At 37.0% G+C, this 17,983-nt stretch overlaps 1 protein-coding gene across 11 annotated transcripts in view; it reads left to right on the top strand.

The window, feature by feature from the left end:
• Positions 1-17,983, top strand: part of LOC105390945 (casein kinase I) — a 42,545-nt gene that overhangs the window by 5,894 nt on the left and 18,668 nt on the right. For all 11 annotated transcript variants that reach the window (XM_011562322.3, XM_011562326.3, XM_048628591.1 and 8 more), the window contains exon 3: positions 3,167-3,321. In XM_011562322.3, the coding sequence (XP_011560624.2) occupies positions 3,167-3,321 (155 nt within the window). The remainder of the gene's footprint in view (positions 1-3,166; positions 3,322-17,983) is intronic.

Genomic DNA, 17,983 nt, shown 5'->3' with positions numbered 1-17,983 from the left:
TATAACTATAATGTTTGAAATAGAATTGAACAAAAAAATCTACTGAATAATTTAAAATATTTGATAACTATTACCTATAACACTTAAAACTGCCCCATAAGAAATACAGAATCTCGTATACTATTAATCTAAGACAGAATCAGTTCAATTTTAAATAAGCTAATTATCAATCATCAAAATGTTTGATTAAAGATAAATACAGTGCTATCAGAACCTACGTAGGTTTCGTTTGTAGGTACATGATTCGGTAGCTAGTTATTTGAAATATATGAACTTCCAGCATAAACTAGGTACCTACAGAATAGAAAATTTCAATCGTAGTCCTTTGAACGATATTAGTAGTCACGCGTAAACAGCTAGTGCGGTTATTAGCCCTTTTAATTGATAAATGTTCCTATTATAAAGTTTGGCGATGATTCTGATGGCATATTTTGTTGTAGAAAAGTCTCTCTTATGTCGCCACAGCCAAGGGTTATTTCTCTTCAAAGAATTTAGGTTTTGACAGTTCTAAAATTATATTTGTGCCTCAGAATACGTTACTCCGTCGTTGATATTATAATAATTATGCCATTGTTTATTTCATCCGCTGAAAGGAATTCGGCAACTCGGCACAGTTTAGCCACAAACTAGAGAGTGTTTTGCCGCATCTATTTCGGGATATTGTAACTAATCAACCGCATTTTGAGAGTTCTATATTTAAAATTGTTTTCACACAATCGGCATCGTGGGAATTAAAACGGGAGACGTCGAAATGTTTTGCCGTTTGCCACGTGTACGGTTCGTATGCGTTTGTTTATTAATAAAAAGTATTTAAAGATAGCTAATCTCTGTGCAGTTTTTGTTTATCTGTAACAGCCACTGCTATTCTTAATTTCTCATCATGTCTTCTTAGCGGTTTACTAACGATTTAGTACTTTAGACTTCAGTTTCAAAAATTCGAAGGGTTACTCTAGCTTGACAAAAAACGATCGAGAGCTATCGTTACGTTTTTATTCCAATAAGATAAAGTAGTCAGCAGCTTTCCAAAACATGGTTTTTCTGAAGCTAAAGTGACCCCGACTAGAAATATTGCTTTAAAAGCATTAGCTTTTCATACATGAAGGTCGTAAATAAATTGAAGATGATATTGAATTACCGTCCCCGCACTTGCATGGTGCATTATGTCATTCCAGACAGCCATAGCCATAAAGTTTTTACTGTTCCTGTGTGTAAAATAGTCGCTGTGTAGGCGGGTGTTGTAATACACGTTAGGCCCGTAGTACACGGGCAACGATCTAATCTGCAAGCTTGCAAAAGTTGTGCATTCTGTGTCGCTGAAAAAAAACAGGATACAGGGGGTCACTCTCTAAATCGACGAACTAACGAACAAACATTTTCACAATACAACGAGAGTCATGGTTAGCGCTGCAGTTTTGTTTTTCCTAAGCGATTCGGAGCGCTGAGCGAACCACGGCTCTGTCTCGTTGTATTAAGCGTGCCGATGGCGCGACAATTCTCGTTTGCTCGTTCGTAGATTTAGGGAGTGACCCCCCAGCATTATGAATATCTTGCTAACGACGCTGCATTAGGTCGCCAGCGATGGAAGGGAGCAGCAGCTCTTTGATAAAAAAGAAATTTGAATGTAAAATAGCTCTTATTGTAAATTTGAGTAGTATGCATTTATAAATAAATTGTAAACTCGCAGTGACCGCGGCGTAATGTCACCAGATATTATAAGAAGATATCTAAATTGTACTTAAAATAAATGCTTTATAAAAAAAATGTATAATACATTTTCTGTACTAACTGGAAATTGCGTAAACAATATAAATAGGCTCAAAGGATGTGACTACAATTAACTTTATTTTATGAATTGACTATTTAACAAATACTATTATTAAATCAAACATAGTGTAAGACTGTATAATGTACATTTAACCTTAGCTTGATTTCTTCTGACACAATCTAACAACAAACTTCACTCGAAAGTTCACCCGAAGTCGAGCGATCGATCTTGCCTTTGTTTCTACGTTCGGTGATGAAACTACAGTTAGACAAGATTTGTCACCGTGTTTATGTAATTGTCCATGAATCTAGTTCTAGATTATTGTCTACGTCTAATAGGTCACACGAGGATGGTCTTTCGTCTTTCTTGTACCCCTCTCTTTTGTTTCTGGGAATGAGGATGAAAAAAAATGACCAATTCTACCATCACCTTTATCCATTCTCTATCATATGATCATAGGAGACCTGTTGTCAATCTAATCCGAAACAAAACATCAACATTACTAGGTCTTGGGTCCTTTCTTCAATTCATTTTCTCCTGCTGGTAGGTCACTTGCGAGTCGAATCACCTCAGACTACCCTTTCGGGTACATACGTTTATAATACAATTTTAAATCCTTACGTACATTTACAGATCTGTCTTTTGTAACCAACATGAAAGCTTTCTTCTATTTGTGGGCGTGGTAGTTTACGCACCTGGCTCAATGAAATGGAACCTTTATTCGTATTATACTGTACTTGACAGATGTTAACGTATTTGATACCGCGACACATATGTTTTACGTGGATTGTAGTAAGGCCGATACTGTCCAAACTCCCTTGCTTAGTTTCTATACGTTTCCGGAGATGTGCAGGTTTTCTCCCAATATTATTCTTCACCTGCAGTGTAGTAATGGGAAAAAGACCTCTTGGTATATTTCACAAGATTCGAACACGTGTCTATTTTCACCGTATAATCACCGATCTCGAAAGTCTCTCTATTAGCATATGGTTGATACGTTGAGCTGCGAGTCTCTAAATATCATGGTAACTCCTCAAGTAACCAGCCTCTACCACAATCCTGACCCTAACTCTTTTAATAAGCTCCATTTCTGATTGTCCAATTCCCCAGAGGAGACGTTAACTCCTCAAGTCTCTTTACCTTTTGCTACCACAGTCCTGACCCTTCCTCTTCTTATAAGCTCCGTTTCTGATACTCCTATTGCCAATCGAAGATGGTAGGAAAGGAAGTGTTCCTGCACTTTTGCTACCAATATCCTGACTCTTCAACACTCATCCAATAAGCCCACCATTCTTCGAACTGCAAGTCCCTAGGTATCATAGTAACTCCTCAAGTTTCCCTGCCATTTTTCTACCTCAATCCTTACCCTTCAACCTCATCTAATAAGCTCCACTTTTCCAGTGCGGCGGGCGCGGTGGGCGCGCGCGGCGGCGGCAGCAGCGGGATGCACACGTCACGGCACTCTGTGACGTCATCGTCGGGCGTGCTCATGGTGGGGCCCAACTTCCGCGTCGGCAAGAAGATAGGATGCGGCAACTTCGGGGAACTACGGCTCGGTGAGTCCACTTTACAGCTCCCACACGTAAGGGCTTGTACACAAAACCGCGAATTGTCGCGATGCGGGCTCGCAACACGCGTGACGTCACGCTCTCTCTTATGATACACCTGCAAGTTGGAGGAAGACGATTTTGCGATGCGATGCGAATTTGCAGTTATGTGTGCGAGCCCTAACTACGAATTCACATGTCAAAAACGTCTCCCTGTATTCGCAGGTGTTCCATAGGAGAGAGCTTGATGTCGCGCTTGTTGCGAGGAGATTTTTTTATGGGCTCTTGCCCCTCGGCACGGGTTCGTTATCGACGTCGATAAACTTGTTTATTGGGCATTCCGCCAAAGAATTTATCGCGAATTGCGATATAATGGTGTTTATCTACATCGATAAAGGATTCGTGACTTTATTGAAAGGTGACGTCGGGAAATGTGAAGAAGGCTGGATAGAATATCGCTTTATTGAACATGACTAGTAACAATTATGCAAGTAAACAAAAGTTAGGAATATGGTAAAAGTAAAGTCGTCTGAGGATCCTAATATCCTATTCGTTATCTGGTTATGTAACAGCTACTACAAAGAAATACGGGGTGAAAACAACGTATTCATTTGAATAATAATACATAGCCACTTGAATTTAATTACGAATATATCTTGTTCAAGGTCCAACAATACCTGAGAAGGAAAAAATCGTTAGAAAGAAACCAACATTCGTTTTGTTGTACGTATCGCTTACTGAACCGGATAGGTCGTTAGATAGGGCACTAAAACCGGCAGTTAACGCGTTATAGACCTTAAATTTATTATCTTGCATCTAGATGACTAGGTCCTAAATCTGCGTACGCGGGTTTTACCTTGACATGTCTAGAGTATGATTTTCACCATTAAGACCATTTAATTAGGCCGCTCTTACAAAACGATTTAGTCTATGATCTATATGATCAGGCCCTTCTTAAATAATAATAATATGTGGGGACATCTCACACACGTGTAAATCAATCATAAAAAATAGTAATGTAAGTACTTCAAACTACTGCCAAGGAGCGCCACAATTCTCTGGACCTTGGCCTTCCGAGTACAAGACCTGTAAAAAGAAAATTCGGTTTATAAGTTTACATTATCATGTTTCTCAATGGTATAATTTTAAATAATTGATATATCATAGCTAAATTAATGCAAATAAAGCTTTTATGTATAGTTAAATGTTGTAGCAACTTGGGAGATTAGATTCCTAGATGGAGATATCCAAAGCATCCCAGTATTTTATCATCGTCCTTCCTCAAACGCATGTACTGTACTGTCATCGCTAACCTATAATTCAAGGAAAAGTACCCAATCTGTTTTTATAACAACACAAGGCAAGTGTTTGCTTATTTCTGAAAACAGTTTTCCGGGGTTTTTTCCGATAGAAACATACCCAAATATTTAAGAGGATGAAAGGTTGTTGTGTTTTGACCAGTTTTTTCGGAGAACTAATGTTGTTTTCGACCCTTGTTTTATGAAATGACCGTCAGATATCGATCCTTTAATTATAAACCAAGGCAAACTTCTCAGAAAGCAACTAATGGGCTCCCATTGGTAATCACAAACTTTTGTAAATTAATATGAAATTCCTAGAAAATCCAATTATTCAGTGAACTTTTTCCAGACGGGTTACGCAAATGTTTTGATTTTTTCCCTAGAGCGAAAGTCCCCGTCGCGTGTTTTGAAACTATACAAGGCCAGAACGCAGAGGGTGGGACTGCTCACGTATAGTTTCAAATTAAAATGGTGCCATGATTTACTTGAAAGTATACAAGGCCATTACGCACTAATCGCGTATATTTTCAAGTAAGTTTGACCAAAATTATGGCTTGAAAATATACTGCAGCAGTTACCACTGCGTACTAATCGTGTATATTTTCAAGTGCCACGCGGCAATGCGACCACTTGAAACTATACGTGATTAGTTACTAGGTAGTAGGTTTTTATATTTAATACCCATAGATAGATAGGGTAGGCTCCCCAAAACTTGATGAAAAATATGTCTCTAATAGGTCTATAGAGTAATACACTCACGAGCAATCAATAAGTCGAAGTTGCAAAATGTCAACACCTAATTTATTTTAAGAGCTTACATTATATTCATCCGATAACTACCAATCAAAGGTTGGTTGGTAGAAATTGCTTTTTAGCAATAAGTCCGCCTTTGTGCGCAAATTATTAACTATGTTTTAAAATGCTTCTGTGTAAAATTTGTTTTATGTGTGCAATAAAGTGTATATAAATAAATAAATAAATTACCAAAACTTTTTAAAACATTTAATATAGAATTTGATCAAAATTTACGTTTTTAGTTGGTTATAATAAAATTTTGATGCGCTGTTAAATGTACTTTAATATTTCCGACGGCGTCATTAAGCTAGTCTTTTCCGTTCAGGAGCTATCGCCACTAGGACTTTTTCATTTCTCGTGAGTGTAGTAGGTATTACTCTTTATTCATATAAATAATAAGATATTAGTATTCTTACTTGCAAGTTGTAATGTTCCATCGATGCCGAAACATTAACTATTTCGCAAATAATGAATTTAAACTACGACTGGATGTTCCGAGGGATTTGTTGCGCTTTGGAAGGGTTTTCCCGTGGGATTTTTGGAAAAGTTGTCTATTAAATCATTCAGGGTGTCGGCTAACTTCGTGCCAAGCTTCGTTGTACCGATTTCGGATCACAGAATAATCAAGATAATTATTCTGAGTGAAGGTGAGCCTTAATATTGATATCGGCGAGTTGAGGGTAGAGGATAATATCCACGTAAGCGAGCAGCGCGTGGGCACTTTTCACTTTTGTGTGAGCGGCCGTGGTGAGCAGGCGGTCAGATTGAGGGGGTGATCGGAGCCGTGGGGCGTGAGGACCAGGCGTGTGGAGCCGAGGCGGAACACCGTGTGCGAAGCTAAGTCACTTTTCTACTTACTTTTTGTCTCTCGTATATGATTGAGAAGTTATACCTACACTTTATTTCTTGAAGGACGCTAACCCACGGCTGCAATTTCCATCACACTGGTATAGGGATTAGATAGGTACACTAAAGGTCTTCTACCTCGCTCATTCAGTATTTAGCTAGCTAGAGAAAAACCTACACATTACACATTCCCTAGCTTTGGTTCAACTTATTTTAGTTTAGAACAGGGACTTCTGGATAGATACAAATAGGCAGAAGCGGGCTGGTGATGATGATGATGATGATGATTATCAAATAACTAAAACCTGACAATAGATCTCACTTCAAAAATAATAAATTCTTATTAAATAAAAAATATACACCTACCTTCAAATTTGTTCTATGGTTCTTTGTTCAAATTATTGATTTTTCATTAGGTAAATAAATACTTCTATAGAATCTATGCTATAGTAATTATTCAAAGAATAAAGTAGATACATACTTAAATAAACTTTTCAAAGATGATTTATTGTAGTATCTATATGGCAGAGAAGATTATTTGACTTTGAGTTTAAAAACAAGTAACAGCGCAGGGAAAGAATTGATTGACGGATAAATTTACTCTAATAAGTGTCAAGATATCACAAATAAGGGTCCTAGATACTTAAACTAAATCATTTCTGGTCCTATATTGCTCAATAAATACAAATGGCTTGAAGGTAGATCAGATTCCTGTCCAATTTGCATATTTTCAGAAAGTTATGTAAATTCTTACCCATAGAAGTGTTTGTTTCCTTGTTAAATCAATAAATTCTAATGTAAATAAAGATAGCACGGATATAGTAGGAATAAAGTTAGCTAGGATATATTTATTACAACTATTTATAATATATTTGAATAAGTTTATATAATATTCACTATTTCATAACAATTATCCTATATTCCAATAAGATCAAAGAATATTCACTATTTCATATTATATATTTAATCTTTTAAAATAATAAATCACTTCCCACTTGGCTACAAAATTAGAGTCATATTATTATATTTTCAAATACTTATTTATTATGAAATTCATGATTTAATAAAGTTACTATACTGTAAATTATTGAACTATTCTAGTTTCAGTTAATTTATGATTATAAATATGATTGTCCCTTTAGCTTTGACAACATGTATTCATGTTGATTTATTTACATGAAATAAATATAAAACATGTAAATATATAAGGTTAGGAGCAAGGGAAGTGATTAATAAGTTGGTCGGAGGAATGTCCAAGTCAATGGTTGTGTTCCACGAGGGCTCCGATTGAATATTTGCTATTATTTATCTATTTTAGAGTCTTATATATTGATTCAATCGGGTGTAGTGATCAAGGCCTACAAAGCGTATGGAGGGGCTTCCCTTATTAACCAACACCAAAAAACATTATTACCTATATTATTATCTTTATGTACTTACCTGTAAATATGTAGTTATCATACAAATAAAAGTTATACATCAGGGTTGTAGTATATAGGTCAATAATTATAGGCAGGTAGGATGTATGTAATCAATTCTAGGTCATAGTTTATTTAATTCTCTTTCTTTCGTTTATTGGGTTACAACACAACGTAGGGGTTTCCTGGATGTTTCATGGCCAATTCAAAACAGTATTTGTTTCACTCTTATTTCACTCAAGTTAGTTAGGTGTTTTCAAATATCTTCTTAGTAAATCCAATAGGTAGGAGTTAAGTAGGCAGGGCGAAACGTTACAAAGTATGATTGCTATAAATATCAATTTATCAATCAAATTAGAGCTTGTTCATCTTTATTTAATAACATTCTATAGGTATGGCAGTCAGAATAAGTAAATTGTAGTCATGTGTACATTTACCGAAATAGTTAAGTAAAACAGAATCAGCATGTAGGTATAAATTATATGCGACAAGTACGCCAAACAAGCAATGTGCGTAATAGCAATGTATATTTTCAAGCACGATTCCGTAAATCCCAACTTGAAAGTATACGCGATTAGTACGCACAAATCGTGTATATTTTCAAGGAAAATATTATTTTTTTTCACTTGAAACTATACAGTGCTAGTACACTATGGGTGCGTTCTGGCCTTGTATAGTTTCAAAACACGCGTCCCCGTCCCTGGTTCAATCAATCTATACATACCTATCTGTATTATACTAGCTACATTGAATTCCCAGAGCAATAATACTAGTTGTGTGATGACGTGAGCACTTCACGTACTCTCAAGTATTTTTAGAGCAATTAGGGAACTAATTACCGACAGTGCTAAACTAGTTTAGGGCGTAGTGAGGAGAGTCTTAACAAATACGGCCCTTTTATTTCATTTTCAAACAGTGTTTACGGCTTCGAAGGCTATTAATAAAAGTTAATCGTGTCTGGGTAGTATACTGTATACTACCTATAGTGTTTTATATGATAAGATAGATGACTACTAATTAAAATATATCTTTGTAATGGCTAGAAATAAAAGTATCAAATATCAGAATATATTATTCAATATTTAATTCCTATAAACTTAAACTTGGCAAATATAAGTTATATATAGTAGGTACCAGCGTTAGAGGATGAGTAGAAAGGCCGAGCCAGGCTTTGAGTAGGCGGTTCTTGCGGGAAGCCTACGAAAGTGAATAATTTTTACTCGTGGAAGAAGAAATTTCTTTACGAACGTCAATATTTAACATTGTAATCCCCGTTAGGAGAGGTCCTTTTATCATGGAGAAGATGAAAAATGGTAATTATCTAGCAGTGCTCTGTATTGGCTTGTATGATCACGATTGATGCAAGTAATTTATCATGTTATTATTTTAAATTCATTCCCGCATGGTACAAGATCGTAAAACTATGAACATGGGCAAAAGTAACAACTTATTTTACTTTTTTTTATTACAAAAACTTGAATTGGGCTGTATAAACCTTGTCCGCCTGCCACTTCGTTGAACTAGGGCATTTCACCGGCAAGTTTCATACAACGCAGCAACGTGAACACCTCAGCAATGTCAGTCAGCTGTGTAGGCGCCGCAGCGAGCAGCTATATCGGGTGTCCTATCGGCCTTGTTGGTCCGTTTTATCGGAGGAGTGAAACGAACAAAACACGTCTTCGTCCATCACAGGACAGGTTGCACGCCCCACACATCGATCCGTCCATGTATTTATAGAAATGCATGCTTTAGAAGTAATGTACGCTGCGGGGTCTTTTAATCTGCGAAATTGCACATTCTTAGCCACTTTGCAGGCAGTTGCTTCAGCTCTAGCATGCGAGATGGCTCGCTCTGACTGGCCGCTAACGACTGACCGGTAATTACGTCACGGTCGAAAACATGAGCACGTTCTGATAGCGTAACCTTCCCTAGCGCCGAGTATCGGGTTAGATAATCTCGCAGTCTAATAAAAGACGCACTTTGACCGCCTTTCTCTGTGCCATAAACCTTCTCTTGAATTAAGGTGTGAGGTTCTAGGTCCCGGCGGCCTCTGAGTAAATAAATAACAGCCGCAGCCGAGTGCCATGGGCTAGCTTCGACCTCAACGATTTTATCGTTTCGTCAGAGCTTTAATGACTATTGATTAGTTGCTCAAGTCCTTATAGTCACGTGCCGGTTTGTTTTGAATCGCTGTTTCCGATTCATTTGATTTTAATTAACTTAACTGTTTTTTCTGTATCACTTTCTTTTCCGACGGAAAGGGATGTAATAAAAGTATTGCTTCAAATTTATAACAAGATCAAACTACAAGGATATTAATTTAAGTAATTATATGTTTATGTCTAATTGCATCTGCTACTTGTAGCAGACTTGTTGTACATGTATTTGAAGTATGGTCAAGTTTTTATCAGGGGGCAAGAATGCCTAGCAAGCTAACATTTTACAAATTTGTTTCACTGCAAACGAAATCGACTGACAGGGTAAATAACTGGCGCATCGGCTCAAATCGAAGCCGGACCTAGACCGAAGCTATACATTTTTTATACGGTCAAGTCTAGTAACGACCTCAGCGCGAATCTTGGACCGTGTAGAATGGAACTTAAACACGCTAAGCACAGATGGAACCTTGTTTTTTGTGATGTTACAGATACAGTTATAGATGCAGATAGTTATACATGGCCAGTGTTCATTGGGATTGGTGAACTATAAACTTAGATAGTTATGATTGGTCGTTGGATTGCACTGAACATAGCGGCTGGATGAGGTTAAGCGTGGATATAGTCTGACTTTGGGTAACTTGTGTTCAGCAATATCCGTATTTTTTTAAGAATCCTACTTCTTCCAAAAAAGTCCCTTGTCACGTGACCCCGTACCCCGATAGCAGGCTCACAAAACACTCCAAATAAAGGTTTTCTGCCATTGGATTGGATGGACGTTTTTGAGCCTAAAATACCAATTCTAGGTATTGTAAGCAATGTCTGTTCTTGTTTACATACAACTTAATGATCACGTATGGAGGACAGAGACATAAATAGATTTAATTGTAAATAGGTTGATGCCTCGTAGTTTGTAGTAGACTAGTTGCACTGAATCTGAATCATATACATAATTACATTGTGGAGCCAGTGTTTCTACTACAATGCACATAATTAAGTTATTGTTCGATTTAATTATCATATCTATGCATGCATTTGCTTAAAAATATAACATTAGTTAAATTGATTCAGTACCTAGTTGTTTTGTTATGAAGACCCGTCTGTTCGTTTTATCAAAATTTCTCGTTGATACTGTGGACGATTACGAGCTGATTATGTTGAAGAATTATACCTAGTTAACATAACAGTGGCGAAAATAAGTGTAGCAAGGTATAACCTAAGCCCTAGTAGGAAGAGCATGTTGTGAATTATTCATGTATAATATTTTGTCGACAACCCTCTAATAACTGCAAATTCGAAGCGAGACACATCCATGTCAAGTTAGTATTCCGATGCTGTTACATGTAACGTTTAGGCGTGGCTGAATGTTTCCGTATCCTCGTCTAACATGTCAAATCCATACATTTTCGATATCATGCAGTGGAAAATTTACCTTACTTAACAGACATAAGAAACTGTTGGAAATGCTTATAATAATATTATAGTGCCGTACAAACGCTGGTTTTGGCACCGGTCAGCTACACGGAGAGGTCACGGCCAGTCGACAAATTAACTTGTTTTTATTTTGTATTTACCTGAGGAAAATTTTGCATTTGAAATCTAACTTTTGAAACCCCTCAATGAATGCTTTTGTCAAGTTTACAGAGAAAGGCGACTTTTGCTGGGCATGATTTTCATATTATTGTGTCAATTAAAATTTAAGTAGGTATACAAGTTTTATCGATATCATCCTTGTATTCACCTCAGAACATGGATAAGTACAAAAATAACTGCAAAATACAAAACACCAGCAGTCTAGCACTCTAAAGAATTGAGTACTTGGTTCGTTTGAATGCTATAAATAGCTATAGTAACAGTTATTCGGTGAGATTTCTTTTTGTGCAGCAAAGTTAGGGTTCAAGTTGAGAGCTATGTCCTTTGTGTTTGTGTGAATAATAAAGAGTGTACGTACCGTTATGCCTAACGCGGATTAACTTTCGTTTGTATGTAATTGCCGACTTTCTTACCTGCAATATTTTGTATGTATGTATGTATACCTACGAGTAGTGAGCAGTGTTAAAAAAATCGGCATTATTATGTTTAACATCGCAAAATCTGGAAGCGAATCGTAGTAATACTGTTCACTGAGAAAACTCTACTCTGCGGTATGTCATACATTCATTTTACAAACACACCCTAGATGGCATCAAGAGACATATGACCTAGAGATCTTGTTGGCTACATTCGTGAAATTTAATATTTTATCAATTATTTGCTATCACTCACTATCATACCTACATAATGTAGCAATGTATTAATTTCCGTAATAAATTCGTCACTGACTATAACAGCTGAAGTTCCGACAGTTGAGTAGGTAGGTACTTGAGCGGAAGCCTCATCACTTCAAAGTAACTCGTAAAGGACCAAGTATGGAGTAAATTATTCACAAAATACGTTACCGCATTCACCACTTTCTTCACAAAAGAGAAATAGCTTTAAACTTCACACAACTCTGACTCAGGTAGAGGCGAGCTGTTAGACAAAACAAAACAGTATTCTCCCCCCTGCGACGCAAAATGGCCCTTACTACACCGAGATAGAAGAGTAGGAAACGGCATTGTCATGAGAGTTGAGACATTAACAAAGATCTTCGATATAATGGCATGTCGTATGACTCATTCTTCTATTAGTCTTCTGAACTGGTCTCAAATCAGTGTTGTAATAAACCTGATTCGCTGTCGGTTGATTGATTTAATTAGGTTTTTTCGCTAACGGCCTTAGGAGTATCGAGTTTTCACGTTTCTCTTAATTCTAGAAACGTGGGGTAATAATGTATGGGCCTCGCCGTATAATAATGTATAAGCCATACCTTATATTATTATGTACAACATACTTCCGACCTGTACTCAGCGACTGACGTTAATCTTTTTACTACGATGAGAAACCCTAGTCCAGGTCCACCTTTGGCACTGACACTATACTTGAAATTTGATTGACTTTGAGAAACCAATGAAAACGCGTATAAAATGGCATCCTGACGAAAGTCAAATGTGTCTGCATTATTATCGTCCGAAATCATTTTACAAATCTGGCCTATTAGTAATAAATACTTGGTCGATATTCCATTCCATTCCCCCCGTTTGGAATGAACTGAGACATAAGGGCTAAGCAATATATGTTATGAATTTGTATTTTTAGATAGACTAATTCCTTTTCTGTAAATTACCAAAACCATCACCCACTTCATTGTAAAATAAAAAAAACGTATCCTAAGTTTTCAAGCAAATTGAGTCACTAGGTTTTACATAAAATCTGTCTGGGAAATTATATGGCTGCATACGCTTCAGTAACTGGATTCAACACGCCACTGAAAATAACATTATGTATAGGATACGAACGCACGTGTGCCGTCAGAGCTATACGGCGACTGGAGGGTTTCTCTATAATAACGAAAAAAGAACGAACGAGAGCTGTCGCATCGGCATCATCGTGGCCCGCGCAGTATGATACCGAAACTTCTTTTTCGTCAGAGTGACCCCCCTGTATACTTTACTCGGTATTCGTACTTCCACCTTTTGCCGTTGTATTAATCTTAATTCGACGGTCTTATGAGATAAATTTGAACAAAACAGAGGCACGTGTACTGTGCCTAAAGCTCTTTGCTATTGTGCCATAAAAATCGCCAATAGAGACACTGTGAACGTTTTTCAATCGTGAAAATAATATCTGCCAATGCCGGTTATTAGTTCACGTGAATGAATAAATTTAAATAAAGTAACAGCTTTTGTATTGGCACGATGCGATGTACTGATTGGAGAAGTTTATAAGTGTTATGAATAGAGTAATCCAATCAGATTGTATCTAGTTAACTATTTAATGCTCCTTACATTGTAGTTAACGATTTTATAAATATCTTTACTTTTACTGGCTAGTCATGACTACATGCTTTATAGCAGATTTTTAAAACAATGAAATTATAGTTCGCGCACGTTACGCCTATGCCTATTATGCATTATCCGGAATAGAATAATGTTGTTATCAATGCAACCCTAGATATGTAGTCATTGTTGTATGACTCATTCCAAGACTACTTCAAGTATAACATTATGTACCTACCTACTTGGAAACATTGGAAATGTAAATAGGCGATTGAATTTACTTTTATCATGCAGATGTCAACGGTGATTGTACAAACACCTATTATTCACTCCGGAAAGAATAAGAAACTTGCATGTTTATCGATATTTCTATTGTGAATGGTCGGTATAACGTGTAGCGTTTAGGCTAGCGTAAAATTTACATCAGACCTATTTGTGTTCACTGCACATTAGTCGTACTATAAACTAGATGTAGCATCCATTAGACACAACTAAAGACCATCTAGTAAATAAGGAACTGACGACTAATTTGCTGATAATCTGCTAGCACGTGCGACATGCGTGGTCACGTGTGTAGGTCTCCAACCGTACTGTATCTTGTTACGGGGAAATTGTAAATCAAATTAGAAGTCATCGAACTTTCTGATTTATAGCCAATCGCCGCAACTATGCCGAGAGCTCGGCTGCATTGGCGAAAACAACGAAATATTTTACGAAATATATTTTATGGGCTGTTAATAGATTTTTGCAATAATAGATTGCCTGTACGTCTTCGTTTCTTGTAGATTTTCAGAGGCCTCATAGTGTTTCAGTAGGTAAAACCTAGGCTGTCCGTAAGATAAGTTCTTAGGTATAATATAATGTGTTTTTACCTTTTCACGTTTATGTATTTAAAATACTTCACTTTTTAAACACATGACTGACATACTCATGTTCGTGAGTTATGATAAGATTGTACGTGAAAAATCGTTCTCTTTATCGCATCAGCATCATCAACAACTGTTATCAAACGTATTGATAAGTAGCCGGCAAGTGGCTGCGTCACATGTTTTCAGTTACTACACTCTCCTTCTTAAACTATAGGTACGATTACTTGCTATAAAACACAAGAATATGACTAGTTAGTTGCGGTGCTGGTTTGTACAGTCTGTGGCAAAGAAACCTGACCCTCTCAGGTATCATTGAAAATAGTTTCAGCCGTTTGGGAGCTACACGCTACCTCAGACACATACAAACATTAACATTTACATTTTGAATGTGTGTACATTGAATGCCGACTACGCAATACTAATACCAGTGACACAAGATACCTTCGGCACTTCTTCTTCTTCTTATCGTGTCGACGACAAACAAACAAAGTCGCTAAATAATACATGCCCAGAACTGGGCCACTGATACTGCACCGCTAGTAGCGGTCATGAGCTTTTCCCGCGTACAGGTGTAGGGACACGCGGGGCATGAAGTGAGGTGCACCATAGTTTGTGGCGCTTCACACAAGCAGTTCAGATTTTGTGCATCCGTGAATCCCCACCTAGCCATATTGTCCTTACTACGACCGACCTGTGTTCGAAGTCGGTTTAAAGACTTCCAGGTCTCCCAAGGCAATTTATGTCTAGGTGGGAGGTTCTCTGACGGCTGCACAAATGGGGTTGGAAGGGACACTTTTTGACGCCAGAGAGCACACCTCGCTTGCGCTTGGCTAGTGTTCAGTGGATCAACACATTTCATAAAGCTGCGTCGGCTTGGCAGTCTTTGCGGCGCAGGGACGAAGCCATGCATGGGATGTCGTGTGTCGTCCATTTTGGCCCTTTCTGCGGAACTTGCCACAGTCCTGCGGACGTCCGGGGGCGCTATGCCAGCCAGTGGATAAAGCATCTGTACCTTCGGCACTCAATGGGTTGAACTTATAACAGCCCAATTTTTCCGTCGGCGTTAAAAACTAAAATATGACTGGGCAATATTGATCACAGCAAACATAAAAATTATGAATGAACTACACTTGCTTATCTGCTGCACACAATTTGCATTGCGCATTGCTAAATTCCGCCACGTAACAACTAATGTAGCATAACATTAGTACATAGCAACGATGGGCCGCGGAGGCGTATCTACCCATGTGGGTGTTGTATAAATTATACTACGAAATCCCTCCCACAAGTTATGTTTTATTTCTGTGACGTTGCTAAGTAAAGTATGATGTAGCGGGTCCGGAGGTAGGGCGTGCAAAACCGGAAGGTTTTCAAAACCGGTTTTGAATTTTCGGTTTTCAGCCTCAAAACCGGGTAACCGGTTTTTCACCGGTTTTGATATTACGTAAATATTTTTTGTCATACAGTACTAATTAAACAAGGAACCCATATTTTTAGATAGAGATATCCTATCCACAAAACATACGAATAAAACATTTTTTTATGATATACTTACCTATTTTTAACCGACTTCAAAAAAAGGAGGAGGTTCTCAATTCGTCGGGATCTTTTTTTTTTATATTTTTTTTTATGTATGTTCACCGATTACTCCGCCGTTTATGGACCGATTTTGAAAATTCTTTTTTTGTTGTATTGCATTGAGCTCCCAGGTGGTCTCATTTTTTTTCAGAATTTTAGTTCACCCCCAAGGGTGGGTAAAGGGGTAAAAACAGGGTATGAATTTCCATTTTGGGCACCTAGTAACCGATTCTAATGAAATTTAGAACGTAAATATAGTTCTTATAACAAAAAAATATGATGGTGACCTTGAGCTGATCTGATGATGGAAACGGAAGGCAGTCAGGGGAACTCCTCAACGGTATATAGCAATTACTTCGTGTTTAGGCTTGAATGATTCGTATTGATTAGTAGGACTTTTTGGTATCATTTGCACCTTACTTTTGATTGAAAATTATTGCAAATAAACTAAAAACTATAAAATAAAATAATAATTTAAAAAAATTAAAAACCGACTTCAAAAAACCACTAAAATGTAAGAAATAATTTAAGGTTTACACAAATTCTACTCGTATGTGACAGTACAAATATACCTAAGCAGGAACTGTTCTTTTTTGAAGTTGGTGCCATATTTCTTTAGATTACTTTGTCACCGCACCAACATCAAAAAAGAACAGTTCCTGCTTAGGTATATTTGTACTGTCACATACGAGTAGAATTTGTGTAAACCTTAAATTATTTCTTACATTTTAGTGGTTTTTTGAAGTCGGTTTTTAATTTTTTTTAGTTATTAATCAACCATATGACAAATTAATAATTTAGTGAACAGGAAAAAAAGTTAAATAAGAATTATCATAGTACTTACTGTTATCACATCTAAAAAAAGTGTGTGGCACCTTAATGGTGTTTTTATATCGTTCTGTTATTATCAATAATTGTATATTTTAAACATACAGGCAGATTTTGAAAAAAAAAACATTTATCGTCTGATTCTTACGACCACTCTATTCTCTAGTAGCAGTAAGATGATGAATGTTTTTTTGATGTATTACAGATTTGTTCATATCAACGCAAGGGTTCCGCTCATCTGGCATAATCTTTATTGACCAAAACTCATTTCCCATAACTCGTATGGTCTAAACTTTTTTGGCCGAACCATCACTTTGCCAAGACTTATGTGGCATAAGGCTCGTTTCGTCTAAAACTCTTTAGGCACAATCTTTAAACACCTAAGTTTCGTTTGCTCAAATTTATGTTCATCTATACCTATGTATAATCTTGTTTCTCGTAATGTTATCTTAATAAATAATATATTAAGTACGTAGTAAATAAACAAATTGTGGTATTTTTCTCCTACATCCCGAAAATCACGATATTGTATGATCAAAAAATCGAAAGTTAACGACCAATATAATTATTACAAACACCATGAGATCGAAACCTAAAAATAGGTGCGACGACGAGCAAAGCGAGGAGGAGCGTGTTAGGTGCACATGTTCATCAAAACCAAAGCGGAGCGCAGCGAAGCGGAGCGGAGCGTTTTCCAAACAGCGGAAACAATACAAGGCACCAGTTTGCGCTATGTAGGGAGACGCTCCGTCAAAGTTAAAGCCAATCGAATATTATTACTTTGTATAAACCTAATAAACCTGTGCCATAGCATTATTAGGCTTTTCAAGATTTGGCCATACCATTATTAGGTTAAACAATGTTATGCGAAATAACTTTTTACTAAACGAGATTTATGCCATACGATTTTCGGCGTAACGAGACTTTGACCAAACGTTACTATGCAATACGAGATTAGGCAAATAAATCTTATGCCAAAAAAGGTAGAACCTCAACGCAACGAAAGAAAGCCTAACTCATTGA

Source organism: Plutella xylostella, chromosome 21 (assembly GCF_932276165.1).
Source record: "Plutella xylostella chromosome 21, ilPluXylo3.1, whole genome shotgun sequence".
Taxonomy (NCBI): Eukaryota; Metazoa; Arthropoda; class Insecta; order Lepidoptera; family Plutellidae; genus Plutella; species Plutella xylostella.
This window is presented reverse-complemented; position numbering and strand designations above follow the sequence as displayed.